Source organism: Maniola hyperantus, chromosome 1 (assembly GCF_902806685.2).
Source record: "Maniola hyperantus chromosome 1, iAphHyp1.2, whole genome shotgun sequence".
In the NCBI taxonomy this organism is placed as follows: Eukaryota; Metazoa; Arthropoda; class Insecta; order Lepidoptera; family Nymphalidae; genus Maniola; species Maniola hyperantus.
The window spans coordinates 12,038,505-12,062,718 of NC_048536.1; the positions used below are offsets into that span (position 1 = coordinate 12,038,505).

The 24,214-nt window shown below is 35.6% G+C and overlaps 3 protein-coding genes and 1 long non-coding RNA gene across 6 annotated transcripts in view; 3 read left to right on the top strand and 1 right to left on the bottom strand.

Moving 5' to 3' along the window:
- Positions 1-24,214, bottom strand: part of LOC117983741 (serine-rich adhesin for platelets) — a 195,834-nt gene that overhangs the window by 121,109 nt on the left and 50,511 nt on the right. For both annotated transcript variants that reach the window (XM_069498101.1, XM_034970355.2), the window contains exon 2: positions 20,678-20,713. The gene's annotated coding sequence lies outside the window, so the exon portion shown is untranslated. The remainder of the gene's footprint in view (positions 1-20,677; positions 20,714-24,214) is intronic.
- LOC117984440 (uncharacterized) lies at positions 2,323-4,876 on the top strand. Its single transcript, XM_069499701.1, has 7 exons — positions 2,323-2,386; positions 2,876-2,890; positions 2,998-3,066; positions 3,478-3,510; positions 3,614-3,667; positions 4,629-4,670; positions 4,755-4,876. The coding sequence occupies exons 1-7, from the start codon at positions 2,353-2,355 to the stop codon at positions 4,874-4,876; spliced, it is 369 nt and encodes a 122-aa protein (XP_069355802.1). The 5' UTR covers positions 2,323-2,352.
- LOC138402283 (uncharacterized) overlaps positions 4,946-24,214 on the top strand; it is a 154,726-nt gene continuing 135,457 nt past the window's right edge. Inside the window, exon 1 of the long non-coding RNA XR_011236716.1 lies at positions 4,946-5,036. This is a non-coding gene — a long non-coding RNA (uncharacterized lncRNA). The remainder of the gene's footprint in view (positions 5,037-24,214) is intronic.
- LOC138402277 (uncharacterized) lies at positions 6,765-10,140 on the top strand. Of its 2 annotated transcripts, none has more exons than XM_069498370.1 (6): positions 6,765-6,902; positions 7,030-7,092; positions 8,123-8,161; positions 8,248-8,286; positions 8,612-8,683; positions 9,975-10,140. In XM_069498370.1, exons 1-6 carry the CDS (start codon positions 6,833-6,835, stop codon positions 10,058-10,060), a joined length of 369 nt encoding a protein of 122 aa, XP_069354471.1. In that variant the 5' UTR covers positions 6,765-6,832; the 3' UTR covers positions 10,061-10,140. The 2 variants fall into 2 exon arrangements, with proteins under 2 accessions (XP_069354471.1, XP_069354479.1); XM_069498378.1 differs by lacking the exon at positions 9,975-10,140 and adding an exon at positions 9,111-9,172.

The window sequence follows — 24,214 nt, forward strand, 5'->3', positions numbered from 1 at the left end:
ACCCTATTGAACTTTGTAAGTAAATTTTTATTCTGCAATTGACAGTGTTATAATAATAAAAAGTTACAGAATTTACAAGTTTCATTAAGTGCTTTCGATGCTGATCTTGATGCTTTTCTATTATTACATTTGATACGTTTTTTATTTCAGATATTTGCAATGCCACAGAGTCGTGTTATTAAACAAAAATATAAACCATTATCTCGAAAAAGTAAATAAAAACATATTATACTTAGTAAATTATACATTTGTATTAGGTACTACCTGACCAAATCCTACTTCAAATCTCATGTAGTATAAAATAAAGTCGCTTCCCGCTGTCTGTATGAACGCTAAGATCTTGCGGTTTTTACCAATAGATAAATTCTAAACTTGAGAATTTCCAACGAAATCCTTATAAAACCTAAATCAGTTGTAAATTAATAAAACTTTAATATTTTACTAATAGCAAATACTCCTAATATCGGGCGCAACATAGATAACTCAGGCGAAGCACAGAGCGTGGAAGACGCAGAGACAGGAATTATTTTAGGAGAGAAACTGGAGAAGCAAAGTGATATTAAGAATACTAACGAAAATGACACAGGTAAGTCAATGAAAATACCAAGAACGTTTTTTACGTAGGCTATCAGTCAGTCAAAGTCAAAGTCAAAGTCAAATGATTTATTCAAAATAGGTAATAAATTACTCTTATTGATTGTCTGGTATAGTGTTAGATTTGTAAGATAATATAGTGGTGATAATTATAACGCAAACTTAAAACTAAAGCTACGAGGGTTCCAAACGCGCCCAGGTCTGAGAAGAGCCCACAACAAACTCAGCCGGGTATTCTTTTTATTATCACCACTTTACAAATTTATTGAAACTTATTAGAACTATCACAAAGTCGTTAAGCAACTCATTCCCAAGCTTGCTTATCATTTAAATAATCCTTTACATTGTAATAGGATTTTTCAATTAGTTTACGTTTTATGAAAACTTTGAACTTGTTGAGAGACATCTCCAATATGTCTTCTGGAAGCTTATTATAGAAACGTATGGAATTACGAGCAAATGAATTGCTAACTTTACTGAGCCTAGAGGCGGGAATTACAAGTTTATTTTTATTTCTAGTATTTATATTATGACAGTCACTTTTTTTTTTAAATTTATTTATGTTTTTATGTACGTACAGTAAATTTTCAAAAATATATTGATTATGCACTGTCATAATTTTAACTTCCCTAAATTTAGTTCTCAGCGACTCTCGTGGCCCCATACTGTATATGGCTCGAACAGCCCTTTTCTGCAGCACAAAAATAGAACTAATATCAGCAGCATTACCCCATAATAATATACCATATGACATAATGCTGTGAAAGTAACTAAAATATACTAGTCTCGCAGTTTCTATGTCTGTCAACTGGCGAATCTTTTTTACCGCATATGCGGCAGAACTAAGTCTGTTCGATAAGTTATTTATATGAGAGCCCCATTGAAGTTTTGCATCTAACGTTATTCCAAGAAAAATAGCGGTATCCACTAAATCTAATTCCTCATTATTAAGTTGCACAGTGGTTTTCACCTGCTTAACATTTGGTAAAGTGAATTTAATACACTTTGTCTTTTTCCCGTTGAGAAGCAGGTTATTAGCTTCGAACCACTGTACTAACTTGGTGAGAGAATTGTTTACTTCATCAAAAGTTGAAGTAAACAATTCTCTCACCAAGTTAGTCAGTAGTAGTAGTCAGTTGCATCAACTTCTGGAACGTGAAGTTTATCAAATTGTAGGGATGCGGACTATGTACCACTGCACTGGTTCGGATGGTTAAAATAAGGATTATTTATCTAATGAAGCAGGTTTAATAAATACTTCATCATCATCATGATTAACCCATAGCCTGCTCACTACAGAGAACGTTCGCCTCTCAGAATGAGAAGGGCTTGGCCAAAGTCCACCACACTAGCCAAGTGCGGATTGGCAGACTTCACACACCTTTGAGAACATTTTGGAGAACTCTCAGGCATGCAGATTTCCTCACCATATTTCCTTTACCGTTAAAGCAAGTGATACCTATTAAAAATGTCTTAAAACGTACACAAGTCCGAATAGTTAGAGGTGCGTGCCCGGGATCAAACTCCCAACCTCCCGAATAGGAGGCAGACGTCGTGACCACTAGGCTACTTAAATAATAAATATTTAATTAATTCTAAATAATATTTTCATTTACCAATTTCAGAGACACGAAGTTTAGCGGCTGGTAAGATAGGATATGAATTTAAAAAATTAATTCATTGACTAAGTTATTTCGCACAAAATACGCGCACTAAATTAGGCTATGATTTACAGGTGATTCTTTTACCCCGAGAGATATGTTCCCGATAGCAGAAAAAATATTTAATAAAGGTTTGTGAAAGTTTTTTGCATTATCGGTACATTTTCGGTCGCTCACCCATAGGAACGCGTATAAATACTACCCTAGCTACCTCAGTTTTTATATTTTTACATAGAGCAAAAGAAGATTAATTAAATTACATACATGTATAATATTAACCTACGAGTATTACTCATATCATCACAGCTTCCATATCCTACCCTCCATCGAACCAATCGTGACACGCAGGATATATGGCATGCATAATAATATACGTTTGCATTTTACATAACCGCAAAATGCTTACGCACTGATAAAATGATACGATTAATGGTCTTTGCATCATATTCTTTTTTTCTACTGGTATTGATGCTTAGCATTGCCATAGGGTCGATATTAAATTAATTCTTCGTTAATTTATGGTTACAAATTAAAATCTTCTATACCTATCGTAATAAAAAAGAACTTTCATTTTAAAATTGCGTAATCTCGAAAAAATTTACGTTTTTTTCTTTCTTTAGTGGATGATCCAGGAAGTACGTACGTTTTAATTATTATTATTTACATTTACTATGTACCTATAATATCGAAATAATAATATATTTCTTGAAATTACTTATTTATTTATTTATTTATTTTGTAGAAGGTCATGGTTTTGTGAGCTCTACTAACAGTCCTCAGGAGCTTGCAGATAAGTTATTTGAAGCATTCTGTAAGTTGCATTTTTATATATTACTAGGTTATGCCCGCGACTTCATCCGCGTCGACTACACAAATTTCAAACCCCTATTTCACCTTAGGGATTGAATTTTCAAAAATTCTTTCTTAGCGGATGCGTCATAATGGCTATCTGCATGCCAAATTTCAGCCCGATCCGTCCAGTAGTTTGAGCTGTGCGATGATAGATTATCAGTCAGTCAGTCAGTCAGTCACCTTTTCCTTTTAAATATTTAGATTTCCTTTTTATTAATTTTGGTCTTTCAACTATCAAGATTAAGATTAAAGCAATTACATTTTAGGTTTCCTCATAGGGTTATTCAAAACTTTTTACGTAATTTGCTATTTTGCTATTTTTCATTATTTGATTCATTTTTAACGCAGTGAATATTTTGTTTATACCTAGTTTCCACCACGAAAAGAATTATTTTTCTAAAAGGTAAGTAATAATAGTACTTAGTTTCCTATTGAAGAATGAATAAAATTATTAATAACTAACATTTTCAGGGCAGGTATATAAGAATTTGTTTATTATATTACAGACGAAGATCTACCTGGACTTGATGCACTACAAGCTCTGGCCTTAAGCGGAGAAAGTAAGAAATTAATGCAAAGTTTAGTTAAAAGAATTAATACGCGTAATTTGTATTCTGAATAAGATATTCATAATGCAAAAGACTTTAGATACAAAATGCAAGAGAAACTAATAAATACACAACCCCATATGTTTACATAACATAGTTATTTATAAGTATATTTAGGGCTATTTGTATCTAATATCCAATCCGCACATGGCCAGCGTGGTAGACGATCGCCAAAACCCTTCTCACTCTGAGAGGAGACCCGTGCTCTGTAGTGAGCTGGCGATGGGTTGATCATGATGATGATGATGATATCTAATATTAGATGATTTTACTAAGTATATACACACATAGTTCATTTTATCAAATTTAAATTTAAACCAAACATGTTTATTAAATTAGCTGTTGACTCGCAAGTTGAAGGTGTTACCGAAGCTGCCAATACCAAGTATTTAAGAAGTAAGTACAGAACGTTGTACAATATTGTATCGATTTATTAAATGCTCTTATTAGGGTTCCGTACCTCAAAAGGAAAAACGGAACCCTTATAGGATCACTTTGTTGTCTGTCTGTCTGTCTGTCTGTCTGTCTGTCTGTCTGTCAAGAAACCTACAGGGTCCTTCCCGTTGACCTAGAATCATGAAATTTGGTAGGTAGGTGGCTCTTATAGCTGGTATTAGGGGGAAAATCTGAAAACCGTGAATTTGTGGTTACATCACACAAAAAAAAATTATAATTAGTATTTTCAATTTTCTTAGTAAGATAACTATATCAAGTGGGGTATCATATGAAAGGTCTTCACCTGTGCATTCTTAAACGGATTTTTATTTATTTTTATGCATCATAATTTTTGAATTATCGTGCAAAATGTCGAAAAAATAAGACTGCAGTACGGAACCCTCATTGCGCGAGCCTGACTCGCACTTGGCCGGTTTTATTTTTATAACAATTAATTACAATAACATTTTCTTTTTAGGTAGATTGGAGAGAATGAAACCTAAACGGAGTAAATATCAATGTAAGCCTTCTCATTATTTAAACCTACGATGGTGGATTTTCGACCAGGGTTATAGAAATTTAAAAGATTTATTATTTTTTACAGTAGTGACAAAAATCATGACTGAAGGTAAACAAGGCGCCACGCGCAAGCCTAATAGAAGTAAGTTCAAACATATAGCATTGCGACAATTTATTAATCGTATAATATTATATATCCTTCTCTAAATCCTTGACTAGTGTACCTATTAATTTCTAGGGAACTTAAGGAATATTTCCTCGTGTCAAATCTCTAAGGCTGAGATCTATAGAGCGTTCTTTGACTTATCTCAGACTTAAGTTTCAATTAAAATGAGACAGATTTATGTCAGTGATATAACGCTGTCTCGTTTTAACAGTGTCTTAAGTCTAAGCAAAGACAAAGTGCGTTCTATAGATTTTAGGCTAAGTCCACCAGCTTAGGCTATACATTTTCTATCAGTAAGACACAGGAGATACTTTTTATACTTTCACTTCGTATAGATTATGGAATCAAATTGGTTCCATATCAATTCATATTCTACATCGTAAAATCATTTTTAATTTTAAGGAATTAAACTTAATACAAAGTATTTAAATAAGAAAAGGCATTTAATCGTCAACAAACGGCGTGACAACAGATTCAAGCCAGTTTCTAAGACTGTTAGCAAAACATCTGAGTCAATGGTGCCATCGGTACTCGAAAGAGGTATGTTGATAAGGAACAAGTATCATCATCATCATCTTTACTCATCACCGGTCCCGTTTGAAGGACGGGTCTCCTAGACTAGAGAAGGTTTGAAGATAGTTTGGTATAACTAATAAAAAAAAGCGTCCGGCTGTTTGTTTCGTGAAACATGTGCGAGTGCGGGTGACGTACGAGTGTGTGGGGCGTCCCCCCGCCTTATTCTCCGATCGCCATCTCGACCCGTCGCGGACTACATGGTAATCGGAACTATCCGCATAACACATTTTATTGTGTTGCTAAATATGAATATTACTAGGTATGGCCAGTAATAATAATTTAATTTTGCGTCAGACAAGTGAACTTGTGACCTTTTACCAACCTCGCGTATCTACTAAATTAATTTTCATAACATTAATATCATATAAAAAATAGAAAATATCACATAGAAAATTGTGGAAGGATCGGAGGGAGGCCCTTGCCCAGACGTGGGACAGCACAGGCTGATTTAGATTTAGATTTTAGATTTAGATTTAATATCATATGGATCCAAGGTTGGTATAACTGTTAAAAGTCTATGAGCTGTATAATGCTCCAGACATTACTGTACGCGGCAGAAATTAATGTACCTACATCGACATTTAGAAGGCGATAGCAGATTTGTAGAGCGTTGTCCCTATCATTGACACCGACAAAACGTCATATAGGTATGAGTGACAGAGACAATGCTCTACAAAGCCGAAATGTCATTCTAGAGGATGTACATTACTTTCTGCCGCATACTGTACTTGTATTTATGTCGATATCTATACTACTTGTCGATTGTCTGGAAGAGATTATGTTTAGGGTTCCGTACCCAAAGGGTAAAAACAGAGCCCTATTAATGATACTCTGCTATCTGCCTGTCTGTCTGCGTGTCAGACTTAGAGGTCTCTAGCTCGTAGACGAAATGACAATCCTGAAATGTATTTGGTGTAGAACGTTGATCCAAAACCAAATATTGCATTAGAAATTTAATTTAATTATTTTTCAGGGGGCTCCCATAATACCATAATACCAATATGTTTTTTTTATTTTTATCTTGAAAATGACGAAATTGGGGACTGTCAAAGTTGTCAGTTTTAGACCATTATTGCGACGGGGGCTCTTTCAAAAACTAAACTAGTTAGGAATATGAAATTTCGGTATATTATGTACCATTATACTGTATTTAAACAACAAGTACTGAAATCGACAATTTATAAAATAGTTTGTAAGCTATGACCATAACAAACGAATATTTTTTGGGGTTTTCTTTCACGGTTTGTTCGGAATGTTCTAGCTCGGAAAAGAAATATTTCGTAAACCGAAAATAATATGATGTACATAGTTATTTACAGAACCCTAAAAGAGCGGTTTTAAAATTTGTTTTATTGTGGTACACAGGGAATTCTGGTGTAACTATAATCCAGACGTGTCGTTGGAAGTACGAGTGTAGTAATATGCTTGATCTTGATACTTGCCGAATACATTCGGTATGCGCAAACGGCGCGTCTAATAAATCAATAGATGGTATGTTAATATTTCTTAATTGTTTAATTTAATTTTCTTTTAGGGGTTTTCATGGTGAGAATAGATGTGATTATTTTGTATCTGTTCAATAGTTCAATTTTAGTTAGTTATTAGTTCAATTTTTCAGAAATCTCAATCAAACACAATAGTGACGAGCACACTTTAGCAATCGAACGCTTTAGAAAAATGTGTAAGTATCCAAATCTCAATAAAATTGTAGTGCATTCTTAACCAGTAGTTAGTAGTAGATTCACTTGATGATTCGAAACCACTTATAAAAGTTATTTTGAATAGAAAAATTTTCTATCTTCTCATATCTTCTTCTATAATATAAAAATGAATCACTAAATAAATCAATAAATCACAAAAATCATCGCAAATCTCGAGAACCGCTGAACCGATTTCGCTAATTCTTTCCTTATAATAAATATTCCTTGAAGTACGAGGATGGTTCTTACAGAGAGAAAAATTTAAAAAAATTGAATCGACTGTTAGGCGGAACGAAGTTCGCCAGGGCAGCTAGTTAGGGTTCCGTACCTCAAAAGGAAAAACGGAACCCTTATAGGATCACTTTGTTGTCTGTCTGTCTGTCTGTCTCTCCGTCTGTCTGTCAAGAAACCTACAGGGTACTTCCCGTTGACCTAGAATCATGAAATTTGGCAGGTAGGTAGATCTTATAGCTGACATTTGGGGAAAAATCTGAAAACCGTGAATTTGTGGTTAGATCACACAAAAAAAAATTGTGGTCATGAACTAATAATTAGTATTTTCAACTTTCGAAATGAGTGACCATATCAATTATCAAGTGGGGTATCATATGAAAGGCCTTCACCTGTACATTCTAAAACAGATTTTTATTTATTTTTATGCATTATAGTTTTTTAATTATCGTGCAAAATGTCGAAAAAATACGACTGTAGTACGGAACCCTCATTGCGCGAGCCTGACTCGCATCTGGCCGGTTTTATAATATAAAAATGAATCAATAAATGTGTTGCTCATCGCAAATCTCGAGAACCGCTGAACCGACTTCGCTAATTCTTTTTTTATAATATTCCTTGAAGTACGAGGATGGTTCTTACGGAGAGAAAAATTTAAAAAAAATTAATCGACTGCTAGGCGGAACGAAGTTTGCCAGAGCAGTTAGTTTCTAAATAAAAATATCTATATTCCCTATGAAGTCAATTAATAAATAATCCTATTCATTCATGCCTATTCAGTGAAAATATTCACCGTGGATGAAGAATTAGAAAAAATATGTAAGCAGTTTTAAATTGTTGAACATGAACATACTTATTTAGTTAAGGTATAATTAGATAATTTATACTTATTTTATTTATTTTAGTGGAATCCAGAAATTTACAATTAAGGCCGTCCAACGCAAGTGAGTATTGATAATAATTGTAGATACTTGATATCCAAACAAAATATAAGATTTTTGCAATAAAAAAGTATTTAGTATGATAATTAAATAAAAACTTTATTGATATTTTAATTAATTGCACATTATTGGAAGTAAAACATTATATAAACACAAAATTTCAAATCGTTAGAGCCTTTTCCGGGAAACTAACTACAAATACGTAATAATATGTGTACTTATACCAGAATTCCTACTCGTTTAAAGTATAGGATTGTCCTACAATAGTGGAAAAAATAGACCTAGGTACCAATTAAAATTAACAATGTCTTTTTATTGTATTATTTAGCTGCTGTGGAAAGAGTGGAGAGCTTAGCCGAGTACTTCAATAAAATAATTGTTGATGATCAATATTTTTCGAGTAAGTAGAAAAAGCTTAACCTTTTCATCTTCTATGCAAGTGCGTTTCATTAAGTACCTATGAAAATGATTTGGTAATTGTATTTTTATTGTATGTTAATTGTATGCGTATTGTTATGCGCAATTCTATTTTAAATCTACGTATATCGATGCAATACATACAATTTTTTTAAAATACATAATCTATAAGGAAAAGCTGACTGACTGACTGGACTGATCTATCAACGCACAGCTCAAACTACTGATCAGATCGAGCTAAAATTTGGCATGCAGATAGCTATTATGATGTAGGCATCCGCTAAGAAAGGATTTTTAAAAATTTAATCCCCAAAGAGGTAAAACGACGAATTCGCGGGAATAAGCTGGTGATCAACTAAATAATTATTATTGCATCTAAGAAATAAGTGGTGGTGGTGTTTTGTTTTCAGGGACCACGAAATCTTTAAGCACAGATAATGTTACACTATGATTAGAAAAAATACAATTGTAAGTACCTACCTGGTAACTTAATAATAAAGTTTTCTATAGTCCGTACAAATGACTTCTCACGGGCACTTTTAAATTTATGGGTCAACTGTCATGTCAAAAGTACGGTTCACCTTTAAAATAAGGACTAAAATCATACTTTTAACATGGGCACAATTGCGCATTATACAATAAGTATTTAGAATGATTCGGTAGTCGGTATTATCAAAACTTCATTACTAGAGAAATACCGGGTCTTATATTATTATACCTTCTGTTTTCAGGAAATCTTCTTGCTATCATCGAAAAATCTACATCACGGTATAGGTACTTTGAATATAACTACTTTAAACCATATAATACAATTTTTTATTCATTTATTTATACTATTCATTAGATCTAAAACGCGATTCTAACAACAAAATGATATGAAACAAAATAAAAACAATATTAATATAGTACTTAATATAAATATACCTACAACAATATATTTTGAAAATTACAGATCATATCTATAAATATTAATTAAATTCAGCAATGTTGCTGAAAGCTTGTTTGTGAAAGCGTTTTTTTAAAAATACTTATTCGAATTGTTTCAAAGAGTACCTTCCTAAATTATAAACAAAATCACATTACGAACCAACCAACCAAACCCAGATCCAGAACCAAAACCAAACCAAACCAAACCATACCCAAATCCAGAGTTCATTTTTCATTGTTACATAATCGTTATACCTAAACGACAGTATAACCCCATGTACGAAAAACTTTAGAAAAATACACATTGTTTTAAAATCAGGTCTGTAAAATCGTGCAATAACATTCAGTAACTCAGAATGCAAATAGGCCAAAAGGTTACACGTGGTACAAGATCGGCTTCAGTTTATCGAATGTCGGACAAGGCCAGCATTGACAAGACCATTGAGTTCTGCGAGACGCCGGAATCAACTGACACTATTTGCCTATTCACCGCTTATTCAGATACAAGTAACAACAAAGCTGATGTAGTGTGTCTATTGACAATGCCTATAGCAAAAGTTGAGTCCATCTCTGGCCTCGAGAGTGACCTTTAAAACAGGAGCTACCTACGTTTTTGCTGGCTACTGAGTAGCTATTTATTTTATCTTTGTTCTCAATACAACTTGTTGTAAGTTGGAACATTTCAGATGAGATTACATTCACTTCAAGATTACATTCCCATGTACTAATGTAAACATCTTATCTTGGATAGAAGCAGGTGTTACTTTGCGGAAGTCCATCGTACACAAGAAACAAAAAGCTTTATTCGCTACTAGCTTATGCTCGCGACTTCGTCCGCGTGGAATACAAAAATTTCAAACCCCTATTTCACCCCCTTAGGGGTTGAATTTTCAAAAATCCTTTCTTAGCGGATGTCTACGTCATAATAGCTATCTGCATGCCAAACAGCTCGAACCGTCCAGTAGTTTGAGCTGTGCGTTGATAGATCAGTCAGTCAGTCAGTCAGCTTTTCATTTTATATATTTAGATATAGCCGATGAAGAAAAAGCAAAATGCAATGAATATTTTATGATTTCTTAAAAATGGATTTTAGCAAGAAAATGTTCAAAAGAAATGATTGACACCTTCTGAATCTTTGATGAAGACGCGTTATCTCTTTTAATGTTCGAAAGAGCTTTGGGCTAAGGGATTCTCAATTTTATATAAAAATCTTGACGAAGCAGTCTCTAGAAAGATTTAAGTAGTACTTACATTCAATTATTGTATTCATACATAGGTTTTGTAAATTGGTCTAGACCTATGAGTATAAGACCAGGTCAAGACTCAAAAAGCTGTAGCGACAGAAGTGAAATGTGTTAGTATAGTTACAAAATATTAACTACTTATTGTAAAGTTGTAGGACTTAGGAAGTCTTCATGACCATTGTAGCACCTAACATCACTACCACAGTGACTGACAGTGATTAACGTTGGATCTGAAGTCATGAGATCGTAACTGGGTCATAATATATGGGATACAATACACTATACAGCAATGAAAATTTGAAGGAGCCACGTTATGTGAACTAATGGGATAAATATTCCTATTTAAAGCATACACAAAGAAATGCTCAGAAAAATTAACTATTTGTCCTACCAGGGCACAAATACCTCTTTTATTAGGAAGAGGGTTTTGAAGGCTAACCAACCGCGTTGTACCACTCTGGTTCGTAGCAAAACAGTTTAGAATTTCTTTCATAACCCATATTTCGTGATATTCAACTCTGACATGGAAAAGCCGTGTGCTGTAAGGAAAATACCGCATATAAGAGTCTTTTAACGACGAGTGTCTTGGAAATTTGCGGAAATTCTTTTTATATAAATGGCACCTTAACGCGGTGTCCTGCGTGAGCGACGAATACTACGCGACGCGACGCTGCGAACGCGACGAACGCGATCAACTCAACGGCATACCGTGCTTGTGGGCTGCGGCCTACTGCCATATACGCATAACGTCGCGTCGTCGTGTCGCGTCGCGTCGCGTCGTATTCGTCGCTAACGCAGGACACCGCGTAAGTTTGATTTCAAGCTAAACATGACTATAGTCAGTTTTATAAATTAGATATTAGGATGGCATTTGTCTGTTTCAGATTCTGCGGATTATAGATAATTATAAGCTTCCTTGTCTTGTCTAAGTCTAATGCCGAAATCTATAAAGCGTAGATACTTTGAGTTTGCAGTTTGCTCAGACTTAAATTTCAGTTAAAACGAGACAGATTTATGCCAGCGATATTACGCTGTCTCATTTTAACAGTGTCTTAAGCAGAGAGATACCAAGGATATCGGTAGTCCTAAGTCTGAGCAAAGTCAAAGTGGCTATAGAGATCTCAATCTAAGTTCACTGTTTAAATTAATCATATTCATGTGCATTTATATCAGTTACAACAGTAAAAAGATTTTTTTAAGAAGGAGAAAAAGTGTCCCATTTTTATAGCCATTAGTTTAAATAACTTCTTTAATATTTATAAATGCTATATAGAAAATCGAAGGATAAGAATTACTGTTGAATATTTTGTTTGCTTGTACCAGTAGCTTCGCAATCGTGACAAAAGCGATTATCATATTTGTTATGTTAATGGAATGGATTATGTTTTGAGCATTACTGCGATTCTGCCAAGGTAAAATTATAATATTAATTCAATAGATTAAAAGATTATAAAGTTACCTGAAACTAAATATTTTTATTAAGTAATTGCCAAATTTACCTTATTTGTAACTAGCTGGTGCCCGCGACTTGGTTGGTGTGGATTTAGGATTTAAAAAATCTCATTGGAACTCTTTGATTTTCCGGGAAAAAAATAGCCTATACGTCTATCCGTTGCTCCGTTGCGAAGTGATTTAAGGACAAATCAACAAACCAATAAATCAACAAACAACTCACTTTCGCATCACTATACCTACCCATATTTCACTACCTATATTATAAATACGAAAGTGTGTTTGTTTGTTAGTTTGTCCTTCATTATGAATGGTATTTGAATAAAATTAGTAAGTATGGATCGTATTGTTATTAAAATGTATGCAGGTATATAAGACTCAATCCGAAAGCTCTCAGCTTTCCACGCAAATGAAATGTGATTTTGACATTGTTAAATTCAGTTAGTAGGTAGTATAAATGAAGTCCGTAGTCTGACGGCACTGACGGGTTAGGACGCGAAACACTGGGTATAATTTGATACAGTGACGTTTCAATTTGACTTGCGCTCGTGTTTGTTACTGCTGCGGTGGGGTTTTGATGGTAGGTATGTTGCTGACGGCTGCAAGAAGCATTTAATTGTAACGTTTGGTAACAGCTATTGTACCCATTTAAACCTAGCTTTTGATTGTTTTGGAGAAATAATTCATCACCGAAAGTAAAATAATAATTAAAAAGTTTGTTAAAACTTTTTTAATAATTGTCTTAGCATTTTATTTAACACCCACAGTCAAAGAGTAAGTATAATTTATTTTTAAAGTAGGTACACTTTTTAAATGTCGGTACTTTAATTTAAGAAGCACAAATAATTATGTATATGGTGGTAAATGATAATTATTACGTAGACTAAAGTCGTCATCGAGTATCATATATTTCTCTAGTTATATGTTGCCGATACTACTTAGTGAAGCATGTTGCTCAAAACAGTAATTTTATAATCGACTTTGCGGCAGGTGGTACACCCAATTACGTTTCGATCAGGCGGGCGGCGAAGCGCGCGGCGCGTGCCGACGGCGGCGCGTGCGGTCGCCCTAACTAGATTACTGGCCGGTCGGCGCGGCGGCAGGCCATGAACTCACTAACTCAGTTTTCTAATTGAATGTTTTGACACACTTTTATTTTGTGAAGAAGTTTTTTAAAATAAAAGTTAGTGCTTAACGCAGACAAAATACGTTCATATTAGATACATGGCGTATAAAATTCGCGCTTGGTGATAAATGATGAGTAAGGAAGATACAAAACACACAAGTGGAAGAGATAGCGCTCTACAACATAATATATCACCCAAGTGTCGTATTTTTAAGTATTCGTTTTAGTAATAAGTATGCAACGTACCTACAGTTATAGTCAACTTTGCGGCAGGTGAGTACACCCAATTACGTTTCGATCAGGCGGGCGGCGAAGCGCGCGGCGTGCCGCCGGCAGCGCGTGCGGTCGCCCTAACTAGATTACTGGCCAGCGGTATGCCATGAACCCACCACACTCCACAGCCTAACACAGTTTTCTAATTGAATTGTTTGACACAGTTTAATTTTGTGAGGAAGGTAATGCTGTGGTGTGTAATGCCCTTCCAGCGTGTTGTCTGCCACGAATAACCAAAATACCTTCATATAAAATATTTCCACATAATTTTCTACGCGCTGTTCGCACTATATTCCTTTTTCCTATAGGTAAGTACCTACTTAGGTCTCAGTTCTATTTATACGAAATAATTATTCCTAACTGGCTCAGATTAACGATGCGAAAGAAATTGAACCAAAAGCCTCTTTAAATAGAGCACATTTCGAATATAATATTACCAAGCTAGAGGGCCATACAATTAAATTATTTTTCTTATTTCAGTCTCATTAGGATGTCGTTTTCAAATTAATTTCGCTTAATGACGTGAGGGTTCATCCCTAATGTCGTGTAGACGCTGATGAATCTGTATCAAATTATTTGCATGCCGGCGCGGCGTCGCGGCGGCCACAGTGTAGACAGTAGGTATAGACGCCAAATTACTTTTGTACCTTACGAAATTATCAAATAAATAATCTTTATTACAAAAATTTACAAAAATTTATTAAAAACTTATGTGAGGTCCTCCCTGCTGAGGAAGAAAACCCTGTTTCAGGAGGAAGTGTATTTTAGCTTGTCGCTTAATGACAGTCATGCTTCATAAAAAGCAGTGATGAGGTCTAGGTTGGAACGCGCTTGCCTAGAAGATGCCTATTCACTCTTGCTCTAAAGGTAAGTATTTAGGTTATATGTTGCGGGAAATTGCGCGCTGGTAAAGTAAAATAAAAATCAAATCAAGTTCATCAAATCAAATTTTTGAGGTCCCTATGCCACAATAATATAAAAAAGTGGTCGATCAATGTTTCTATTCTTACATTAAGCCCACTGATCCAGAGCTACAATAATGATGCTGAAATTATAAAAATTACTTGATCGTGAAGTTGAAGTCCCTGTAGCTACCCACTGAATCTACAATCGCTGTACCTAATCGAAGACTCATTCGATTTTTCCGACTCAAAGCGCCTTTTCATTGGCGTACCTACAAGGGAAGCCGCTTTCCTATTGTGGTACATTACTTCGAGAATGTTTCAGACGTGTCATCGATCCTACGCCCCGTCCATTATTGATGGCTTTCTATATAGTTTATCTACAATCCCTTTCTATGTCGTATTCCTCACTGCTGAGGGTCGTGATCCCTGTCCATTAACCATATTAGGAGTTTTCTTGGGATCTTAAACTTGCGGAGGGTTCCCAGATCCTTCTCTCGAGTACGAGAACTAGGTTTCGACTCGGCAGCTCGGTTTTACTTACAGCTGTTATTATGATATCAAATATGTATCAAATTGTAACATTTTTGTTGAATTAAAAACAAAAATAATTTAAACCTATTATTTTTAGAATAAATGTATTTTGTAAGACGTTATTAAATTAAGGTGGTCATTATCATGAGATTCATGAGATGACCCCTCAAGAGCCTCATAGAGGTGTTTTAAGCTTTTGCCTTCTAGGATTTCCAACGCAAGTTTCTGTTACGTAGATCAAGCGAATATAATAGCCCTAAAAAATTCGGTACGTAGGCATCTACACTTAATTTGGATAGCGGACAGATATGCGTATTTTCTTATTTTTGTGCACGGAATTCTTGAAAGTCCAGTTAAAACGTGCGCCCGCCGCCCGGGTTTTTAAAAGTTTCGGGAGCAAAGTTTGTTTTGACTTGGGGTATCTCATGAAGCCCGAGGCACGTAGGGGAGGTGCGTACTTCATTTAGGAGAAACTTCCTTGTTTTGCATTTACACGGGGAAAGTCACCCTAGAGAACTGAATATTTCATAAGTAGAACAGTGCTAGTAAGTGCGTCCCTACATAATTCAAACGGCTTATATGTATGTTTAAATTAAAGTATCATAAAGGAGCGATAAGTAAAGAGAGCATTAAGATAGATAATCCGAAAAAAATGAATGAGAGGGGTCTTTTGAAAATGGAAACGCGGTTTATATTGGAAATGAAGGTAGCACAGCGGTCAGCTTTCCATTTCCCAATGCACCAATTCATTTATCCGCGAAATCCGCGTCCGTACCGGTAGATATCACTGTCAACACGAGCTTTGTCTCCATAAAATGGGCTAAGTAAATAACCAGATCACCAATTGGCTCATGCAATTTGGTCCAACGGCCGAATGGAGTTTGCACTTTGTCTGATTCAGTTTTTAATTAACGTTGATTCATTTTCCTGCCTCCCTACGGCGTTAGATTGCTTTACTTGAAGAGAATTGGAATATACGTGTATATGTATATTCGAAATAGGTTTGCTGCATTGAAATGTTTGTTAAATGGAAATAGAATAAGTATTTTGAACTCATAGTAATTATTTTAATTTGTTGAAATTCCCGTGAGAACTCTTTGGTTTTCCGGGATAAAAATTGGCCTATGTCTTATCGTCTTGGTATATATCGTCTTCAGGATTCAAGCTATCTCTGTATGTAGTCTGTACCAAATAGATGATGCTTGCGACTTCACCCACGTGCATTTATGTTTCTGAAAAACGCATGGTACCTTTGGTACGTTATCCATACTTCCGTCACAGCAGATAGATAGTCAAACAAACTTTCGCATCTATTTTAGTGGCAAACCAAACACATGAACTTCGTTTGTGTAATCAAAATTGAAATCCAAAAACTGATCGCAATAAATATGATGTATACATGTTTGAATTAAATAAAGCCATTTATTTACTCGTAGGTACCGATCGGTTTTTGGAAAACGTAGCAATGAAATCTAAGTAAAATAAACAAACAAATCAACAAAAGGTCATGCACTATAACCTTTCCAAGTAATATAATATACCTACTTACTTAGTTTATTTAGATAAACTGAACCCTTTCAAGTTGTCATAAACATCCAACTAAGTTACTTATTAAAATTGCTACAAGGCAGTTTCTCGGCTTGTCTGACGTTTTAAATAAATGTTGGTTAATTTTACCATAAAATTATTAATAAATAGCGACAAAGGCTTACCTATCATTTCCTTGAATTTTAAGGGAGGGTGTAAATTAACTTTGAAAAACTGTGAAATAGGGGTTTGAAATTTGTGTAGTCCACGCGGACGAAGTCGCGAGCATAAACTTGTTCATAATAATTATGAGGACTGCATTTCCTTAATTTTGTGAATGTCTTGTGTATATGAATTTCACATATCCTTTTTATAAACTCCTTTCCCAGCAAAATAAATTTCTTTTGAAAATTCAATAGTTTCATAGGTTTTCTTTTGAGCACACCTCCACTACAGCTTCTAAACATTATTTCGAAACTAATTCTTTCAAGATAATTTAGAATATCTATAGTAGTAATGCCCGGATAAAACATTTACAACATACACGCATTGCTATAAGCATTTGTGTGTTCAATGCGAATGTAGCAAGCAAAGTACTGCATCGTCAGATTATCGTCATACCGACGACGACGGAACGGAGCGCGTGACCATAAGTCATAAAGTATGTAGGTACGGTGAAAGCTGTATTGGTTAAATGGGGAAAGAATTCATGGATGTGCGCGTAGACTTAGATATAGCTGTAATGGAATTTAGACAGGCATGTTTTCGTTTATTACATCGCTGTATAGGTTTAAAACGAACGCCAGACAATGGAGAGCGAAGAAAAGGGTGTTTTCTTATAAAAATAAAATCAGTCTCTACTGTTATACTTAAACTTTTATTAGGTACTTTTATTTGTAAGTAATATGCGCGGATTACTCAATAAATTCTTGAACGATTGCTATGAAACTCACAGTTCGGGAACATAAGAGACTGAAATAGTGTTCCCACTTGCTATTATGTAAAACCACTCCACTAAAATATTAGATCTACAGCTATGAGCTGAATTTCACGCTGAAGCGAAAGCTCGTTTAACTCTACTAAATTAGAGGTCAATCTTCAAAAAATGTCGTGTATAGAAAAACTCGCTAAATACGAGTTTTACTAACCCACCGAGGGTTCCACTGCATTGCCTTAAATATAAAGTTATTAATTTGGTTAAACTAATCTTTCTCCTCAAATTTAGTACATTTTTGAGGACCACATATAGCTAAGTTTGTAAAGGCTTATTACTGATTTCTAAAAGACTTTGCTAGTGAAAGATATTGTTTTATTTTTGCTGTAATATTTATATCCATTTCTATTTTCTATCAACTACTAGGTACTTCAGATTCTTCGTTACAAATTTCAGGAGAATTTTATTTTTATACATTTTTCTTCATAAATGTAAAACCATGCGGCTTAAAATAAATAAAAATCTATTTTAGAATATGCAAATGATAAATATCATCTCCCCATTTGGACCCGTTTTACAATGAAAATCAAAATACTTATTTAATGTTTTTGTAATAAATTGGCAAACATTATTTAAAACTATTCCAAAGAGTTCGATAACATTATTTACTGAAATAATCTGTCACAGTAAGAGGGACAGACGGACAGACGGGCGAAGGGTATCTTAATTTAAGTACGGAACTATAAAAATTGGAAACTTCATTTTCTAGAATTACCGAAAAAGTTGTATGTTAGTTTTTCTTCTATTCCGTTCGTAACACAACAAAGCAACATCATTTCAATGTTTGCTCGGCTATCAGTATTTCCACGTCGATGCCTGCCTGTTGGCTATTTTTTGTAAAATAAACCAGGCTGCAACATGCTTTGTAGTTTTTCTTTCCAGTATTTACATGCAATATCGTTTCTATTCGGTTTTTTGTTTCTACCTATCTGATATCTGAATAAGAGAGATCGCACACAGCCGTATTGTATCAAGCTCCATAGGAGACGAATGAGCCGCTAAAGCCGCTAAATGTGCACCATTTTTGCAATTTACTTGAAGCCATTTGAATTTTTAGTATTGCAAGCCTTTTGCGACTTTGGTGGCTCTTATGTTACGGTTACCTAGAAGAGTGATGCCGCCACATAGCGGTTACAGTGGACCTAAAAACAAGTGATGAAATGTAAAAAGTTCCATCACGTCTGCCGTAACTGAGCAATGGGCATTCCTGTAGTCTTTAAAATTTATTTGTGTTATTCGTGAAACCTATAACAAAACCTATTAAAATTTTGTCACCCTCGCTGCTCCAGTTGTTATTCATCTTGCACTGCTATTAAAAGTTGAAAAACTATTTAGCACCGTAAAGACGGCCGTCATGCAAATAACGGCCACGCTTTTATTGACGTTACACTGCCAAACAGCGCTCTTTAGAAAAACACGATTTTGTTCCTATAGATAATGTTTTAGTGACGTCGAACGACGCTATATTACGGCCTCTATAATATGGCGGTTCTCTTAGGAAAATCATAAAATCTTATAATTTTCCGGCGGCTCCAGAGAAGCCGCAAAGGTCTCCTCTCTTAGTAGGTATATAATCACTGTACAAACTAAAAGAATTATTTATTATATCACATGCAACAATATTAACCAATTACAAGTTAAATCGAAACAGTAGGTAGGTAATTCCGCTTAATATAGCTTGTTGACCGATTTGTTGGATGCAACAGTAAACGATATTGTCCATTTCGTGGTCAGGTTTACTATCAAATTGTATGAAGGGGAAATGATGAACACCACATAATAATGTACACCCATTTCCATTATGGTATCTGGTTTCTGGTTTACAGTTTCCTCCGCGTTGGGTTGCCAGGCTTTAACAGGATATGTTTGGCTTTTTACACGACTGCCCAAAAAAGAAGTGTAATGTTTTCAGGGCTTATGTATGTATGTATATGTTTCTTTATTCCATTTCCGATTACCATTTCAACGTCGCGTACTATATTGAATCAACAATCAAAAATTTCCATAGACTGTTAGTGAGCAAATTTTCAATCGAAGTTATTCCATTCACAAGAATGCCGGCAGTGGAAAGCATCCGAACTGGGACAAAAAACACCTACCTTGTAACCTACCTATTAGCTAGAAGAACTTTTTCGATAAAGCGAACGCGGCAGAGAATTCAAACAACAACGAAACACCCAAGCGGAACGAGCTACTATTATCTCAATATAACCCAGTTTTACCTGATGAACGAGGCTAAAGTGCCGACAAGTTATTTTACAATCGAACTGTTGAAAAAGTGAGAAGCGCAAGTTATGTAGAAACTCTTTAGTGTATTTAGCGATTTTCGCATTTTCCTGTTACATTCTTCAGTTAGTTTATGATTTTATCATTTTTTCTTCCTATCTGTTTTCTGTAGGTATAGGTACATTTTTTTCAAAGAATATTAGCCAAGTTTATCATGCTGACTAATATTCCCCCTTCCCCTCCAATTAAGCGAAGCTTGTGCTAGGAGTAGGTACGACAATAGTGCAACGGGTGGGGTTTGTACCGGTGACCTTTCGGTTTTCAGTCCACTCCTTAAGCCGTTGAGCTATCGTGGCTCTGAAAGCGACATTGGAAAAATATCTGTTCATATTGATATCACGAAGCCCCTGCATGATCTCAACGGTCTCTTGACAGTAGCGATGACGGATGTCATAAATGCTAAAGTATGTCCGTTTGTTGGTTTGTCCTTCAATCACATCACAACGGAGCAACCGATCGATATGATTTTTTGCATAGGACCTGGAGAGTGAAAGGCTACTTTTATCCCGGAAAATCGAAAAGTTCCCACGTGTTTTAAAACCTAAATTCACGCAAACGAAGTCGCAGGCATCAGTTAGTCTAAGCTTAAAATTAAAAGTAAAACAGCATGAATAATGCTAACTAATATTAAATTAGCACAAAGAAAAAATATTACAAAATCCGAATAGATGAACTTGTCTTAAATAAAGACAAATAAAAAATAAAGACAAACCTTTGAAAATACGCGTTTCTCAAAATACCAGGGGATCTGCAACAAAGAGAGATAAATGTTATTATTTATGATAATGTTACTTCTTCATAAGATACGAGAACATGATAGTTAATTACCTAATTCGATTAATATACCTACCTTTTCTTTTTCCGTGGAACTCATTACTTAATATTATCTTATTTTTGTATGAATCACCTGAAGTTGATAGTAACAACTACCAATAATTAATACCGTCTGTAATAAGCTAAGAAGATAGGTACATCAATTCATAACGAAACACTTAAAAGTACGCGACAGGTCAAGATAGCAATCGGGGAGGAAACCTTACATACCCGCACGGCCCACGCGCTAATCCAGTACGGGCGAGCGCGGGTGACGTGCGGGTGTGCGGGGCATCCCCCGCCTCCTACCCCGATTGCCATCTCGATGTGTCGCGGACTGTATCTACTAGGATTTTATTCGCTCTCAGTTCTCACCCTAGAGCCAACGCATGTGCTACAGCCACATAAGTAGATATCCCTATCCCCCCCGAGTCATAATTAGTAATAGTTGGCCCATCGTATTTGTCGAGAGCCCTGGTATCGCACGCACTCTCCACCACAATAGGCACTCAGCCCGCCTTCACTTTTTCGCCTACTGAAGTGTCTTGAGTAAGTATAATGTATTTACATGTACCCAGTCTGTAAGCGCCAGCATAATAGTTATACCTCCATACATTGCAGCGCACGTGTTCAAGTGCCTCCGATTCGTCGGAGTACATTGATCGCTTACGACTAAACTGACTTTTAGGTTTTACAAGGGGACCGGCTGTGCCTATATAAATGTTTCGCCGATAAACATCATCAGAGTGCAGAACAGACATCGGTTACTATCTTTATCTAAATATATAAAAGGAAAAGGTGACTGACTGACTGATTGATCTATCAACGCACAGCTCAAACTACTGGACGGTTCGGGCTGAAATTTGACATGCAGCTATTACGACGTAGAAAGGATCCGCTAAGAAAGGATTTTTGAAAATTCAACCCTTAAGTGGGTGAAATAGGGGTTTGAAATTTGTGTAGTCCACGCGGACGAAATCGCGAGCATAAGTTAGTAAGTACATAAAAGAGAAAAAGACTGACTCATCACCGAAATCTCTGAAACTACAAGAGTGAATCTGAAATTTTCTAATGGGGCTATTTTAGGGCGCAGCCACAATTCCACCTATTGGTCAAAATAGTCGAGGCTTATTCTCTAAATATATAAAAGAGAATAATTCATATAAGTAGATAATATTATGATGGAATGACATTTTCAAAATTTTTAGGGTTCCGTACCTCAAAAGGAAAAACGGAACCCTTATAGGATCACTTTGTTGTCTGTCTGTCTGTCTATCTGTCTGTCTTTCAAGAAACCTACAGGGTACTTCCCGTTGACCTAGAATCATGAAATTTGGCAGGTAGGTGGGTCTTATAGCTGGCTTTAGGGGAAAAATCTGAAAACCGTGAATTTAGGGTTAGATCACACAAAAAAAAAATTGTGGTCATTAACTAATAATTAGTATTTTCAATATTCGAAGTAAGATAACTGTATCAAATGGGGTATCATATGAAAGGGCTTTACTTGTACATTCTAAAACAGATTTTTATTTATTTCTATGCATCATAGTTTTTGAATTATCTCGCAAAATGTCGAAAAAAAATACGACTGTAGTACGGAACCCTCAGTGTGCGAGCCTGACTCGCACTTGGCCGGTTTTTTCTTGTCTCGATCATTACCCATAATATTATAATTATGCGAAGGTGTGTGTTGTTGGTTTATTGGTTTGTTAGTTTCTCCTTCAATTAGGTACGTCGCAACGGAGCGAGCGAAAAGATCTGGAGAATGACAAAGGCTACTTTATATCCCGGAAAATGAAAGACTTCCCACGAGATTTTATGCACCTAAATCTACGCGGACGACGTCGCGGGCATCAATTACTAAAAAAATAAAGGTGTAAAATTGCTACCTAAAAATATATGCCTACAGACGTACTAAGTTTGATGGCAATAGAGCAGTGTAACCAACATTTTTTAGAGCAATTTATCGATCACGATGGGCCCAGAGAGGGACATACTTTTTTATGAGTCCCAACTCCCAGCACATTATCGTAAGGAATAAAGACAGTGGTCATAGAAAAACAAAAACCAGCATACCATTTATGGATCTCGAAGGACTCAAAGCGGCTATCGAATGAGTATATATTTCCGATCATATTATCGCGGAAGCGTCTTTATGATGCTGTCACATAAATAAACCACCCCGCCCATTAAGCTAGACTACATCCATATGAGCCTGCAAAAAGGGAGGCTGAGAGGAACGTAGAGCACATCAATATCTGTCAACGGCCAAGTAGCCAAATAAAATTATCATGAATGGCCTGCCGATGCGCGTGTGACGTAAAGGTTTCTGTTTGCTTCCTCATGTTACACGAGATGACCTAATTCGATATCCTTCACGTCATGGGAACTATCGGCAGATTAATTTGATCTTTCAATATCACTAGCCACATTTTATCGACAACGATTTTGTTAAAAGAAATATAAAATAGCTAGCAATCTTATTATCTGATATTAAATCCATATCCATCTGTTACATAAGGAAAGGATCCTTTGTTCAGTCATAATAGGCTATTTTAGCATTATTGCTAATCTATAAACATACTTACTTTTTGAAATTAAAAAAAAAAGTTAAACTCTACCGGAAAGCGCAGTGATGGTAGAACCCCCCACTATGTGGATAATACGACTGCTGGATTCAGGCGGCGCAAGACAGCAGCGTGTGGAAGTAGTAAGTACCTACCTAACACATCGCGTATCATACATAGCTATTCAGAATAAGTTTTTTTACTCGCTCCAGTTCATGTTAAACACTTACTTACTATTTTTGTGTAATTTTTTAGTAGGTACTTTTATGAAACAGTAATCCAGCATGTAGGATCGCATCTCCGGTGGGTTTTACAATGTGTCATGGGCAGTGGCGTGCAGGTCATAGAGGCAGAAATGCACTGCTTACCCCAGTTGTAATAGCTCAATGCATATTTTTCAGTATGACCTGCCAGTAAACAGGTTCCTACCTAACTAATGCCTACCCTAGCTTCAAACACTGTGCACGCCACTGGTCATGGGTGATAAGCGGAAAAATTCTTTTCAAAGCGAACATGGCTGTACCTCGCTTTCATATATACTATAAATGAGTCTAACTCCTGTATCTTCCGATGTATCTGACTGTGAGAATAATGGCGAAACAAAGCATAATGCCTTTACCCAACCGCATTGTTTGAAGAAAAATAGAATGGAAATATGGTTTCCGGCTTTAGTAATCTGCGTACAATTTAAAGCATCTATTATAAATATAAATAACTACATCTCAAAAGTCCATGAGTTGAGCCGCTTTATATATACCTTTATGTATATCTAATGAATATCACTCATGATAGTAGCACAAAAGTAGCATCTACTTAGTAAAATTTTTAGCACTGACTGACAGAAAACACACTGTTTGAATCGGGTGGGT

Bases quoted from the DNA above. Each gene is read 5' to 3' on its own strand.
- LOC117984440 (XM_069499701.1), top strand. From the start codon at position 2,353: ATGTTCCCGATAGCAGAAAAAATATTTAATAAAG. The intron at 3,668-4,628 runs GTAAGAAATTAA...TTTTCTTTTTAG, and splicing joins TCTGGCCTTAAGCGGAGAAA to GTAGATTGGAGAGAATGAAA. The intron at 4,671-4,754 runs GTAAGCCTTCTC...TATTTTTTACAG, and splicing joins TAAACGGAGTAAATATCAAT to TAGTGACAAAAATCATGACT.
- LOC138402277 (XM_069498370.1), top strand. From the start codon at position 6,833: ATGCTTGATCTTGATACTTGCCGAATACATTCGGTATGCGCAAACGGC. The intron at 8,162-8,247 runs GTAAGCAGTTTT...TATTTATTTTAG, and splicing joins TGAAGAATTAGAAAAAATAT to TGGAATCCAGAAATTTACAA. The intron at 8,287-8,611 runs GTGAGTATTGAT...TGTATTATTTAG, and splicing joins ATTAAGGCCGTCCAACGCAA to CTGCTGTGGAAAGAGTGGAG.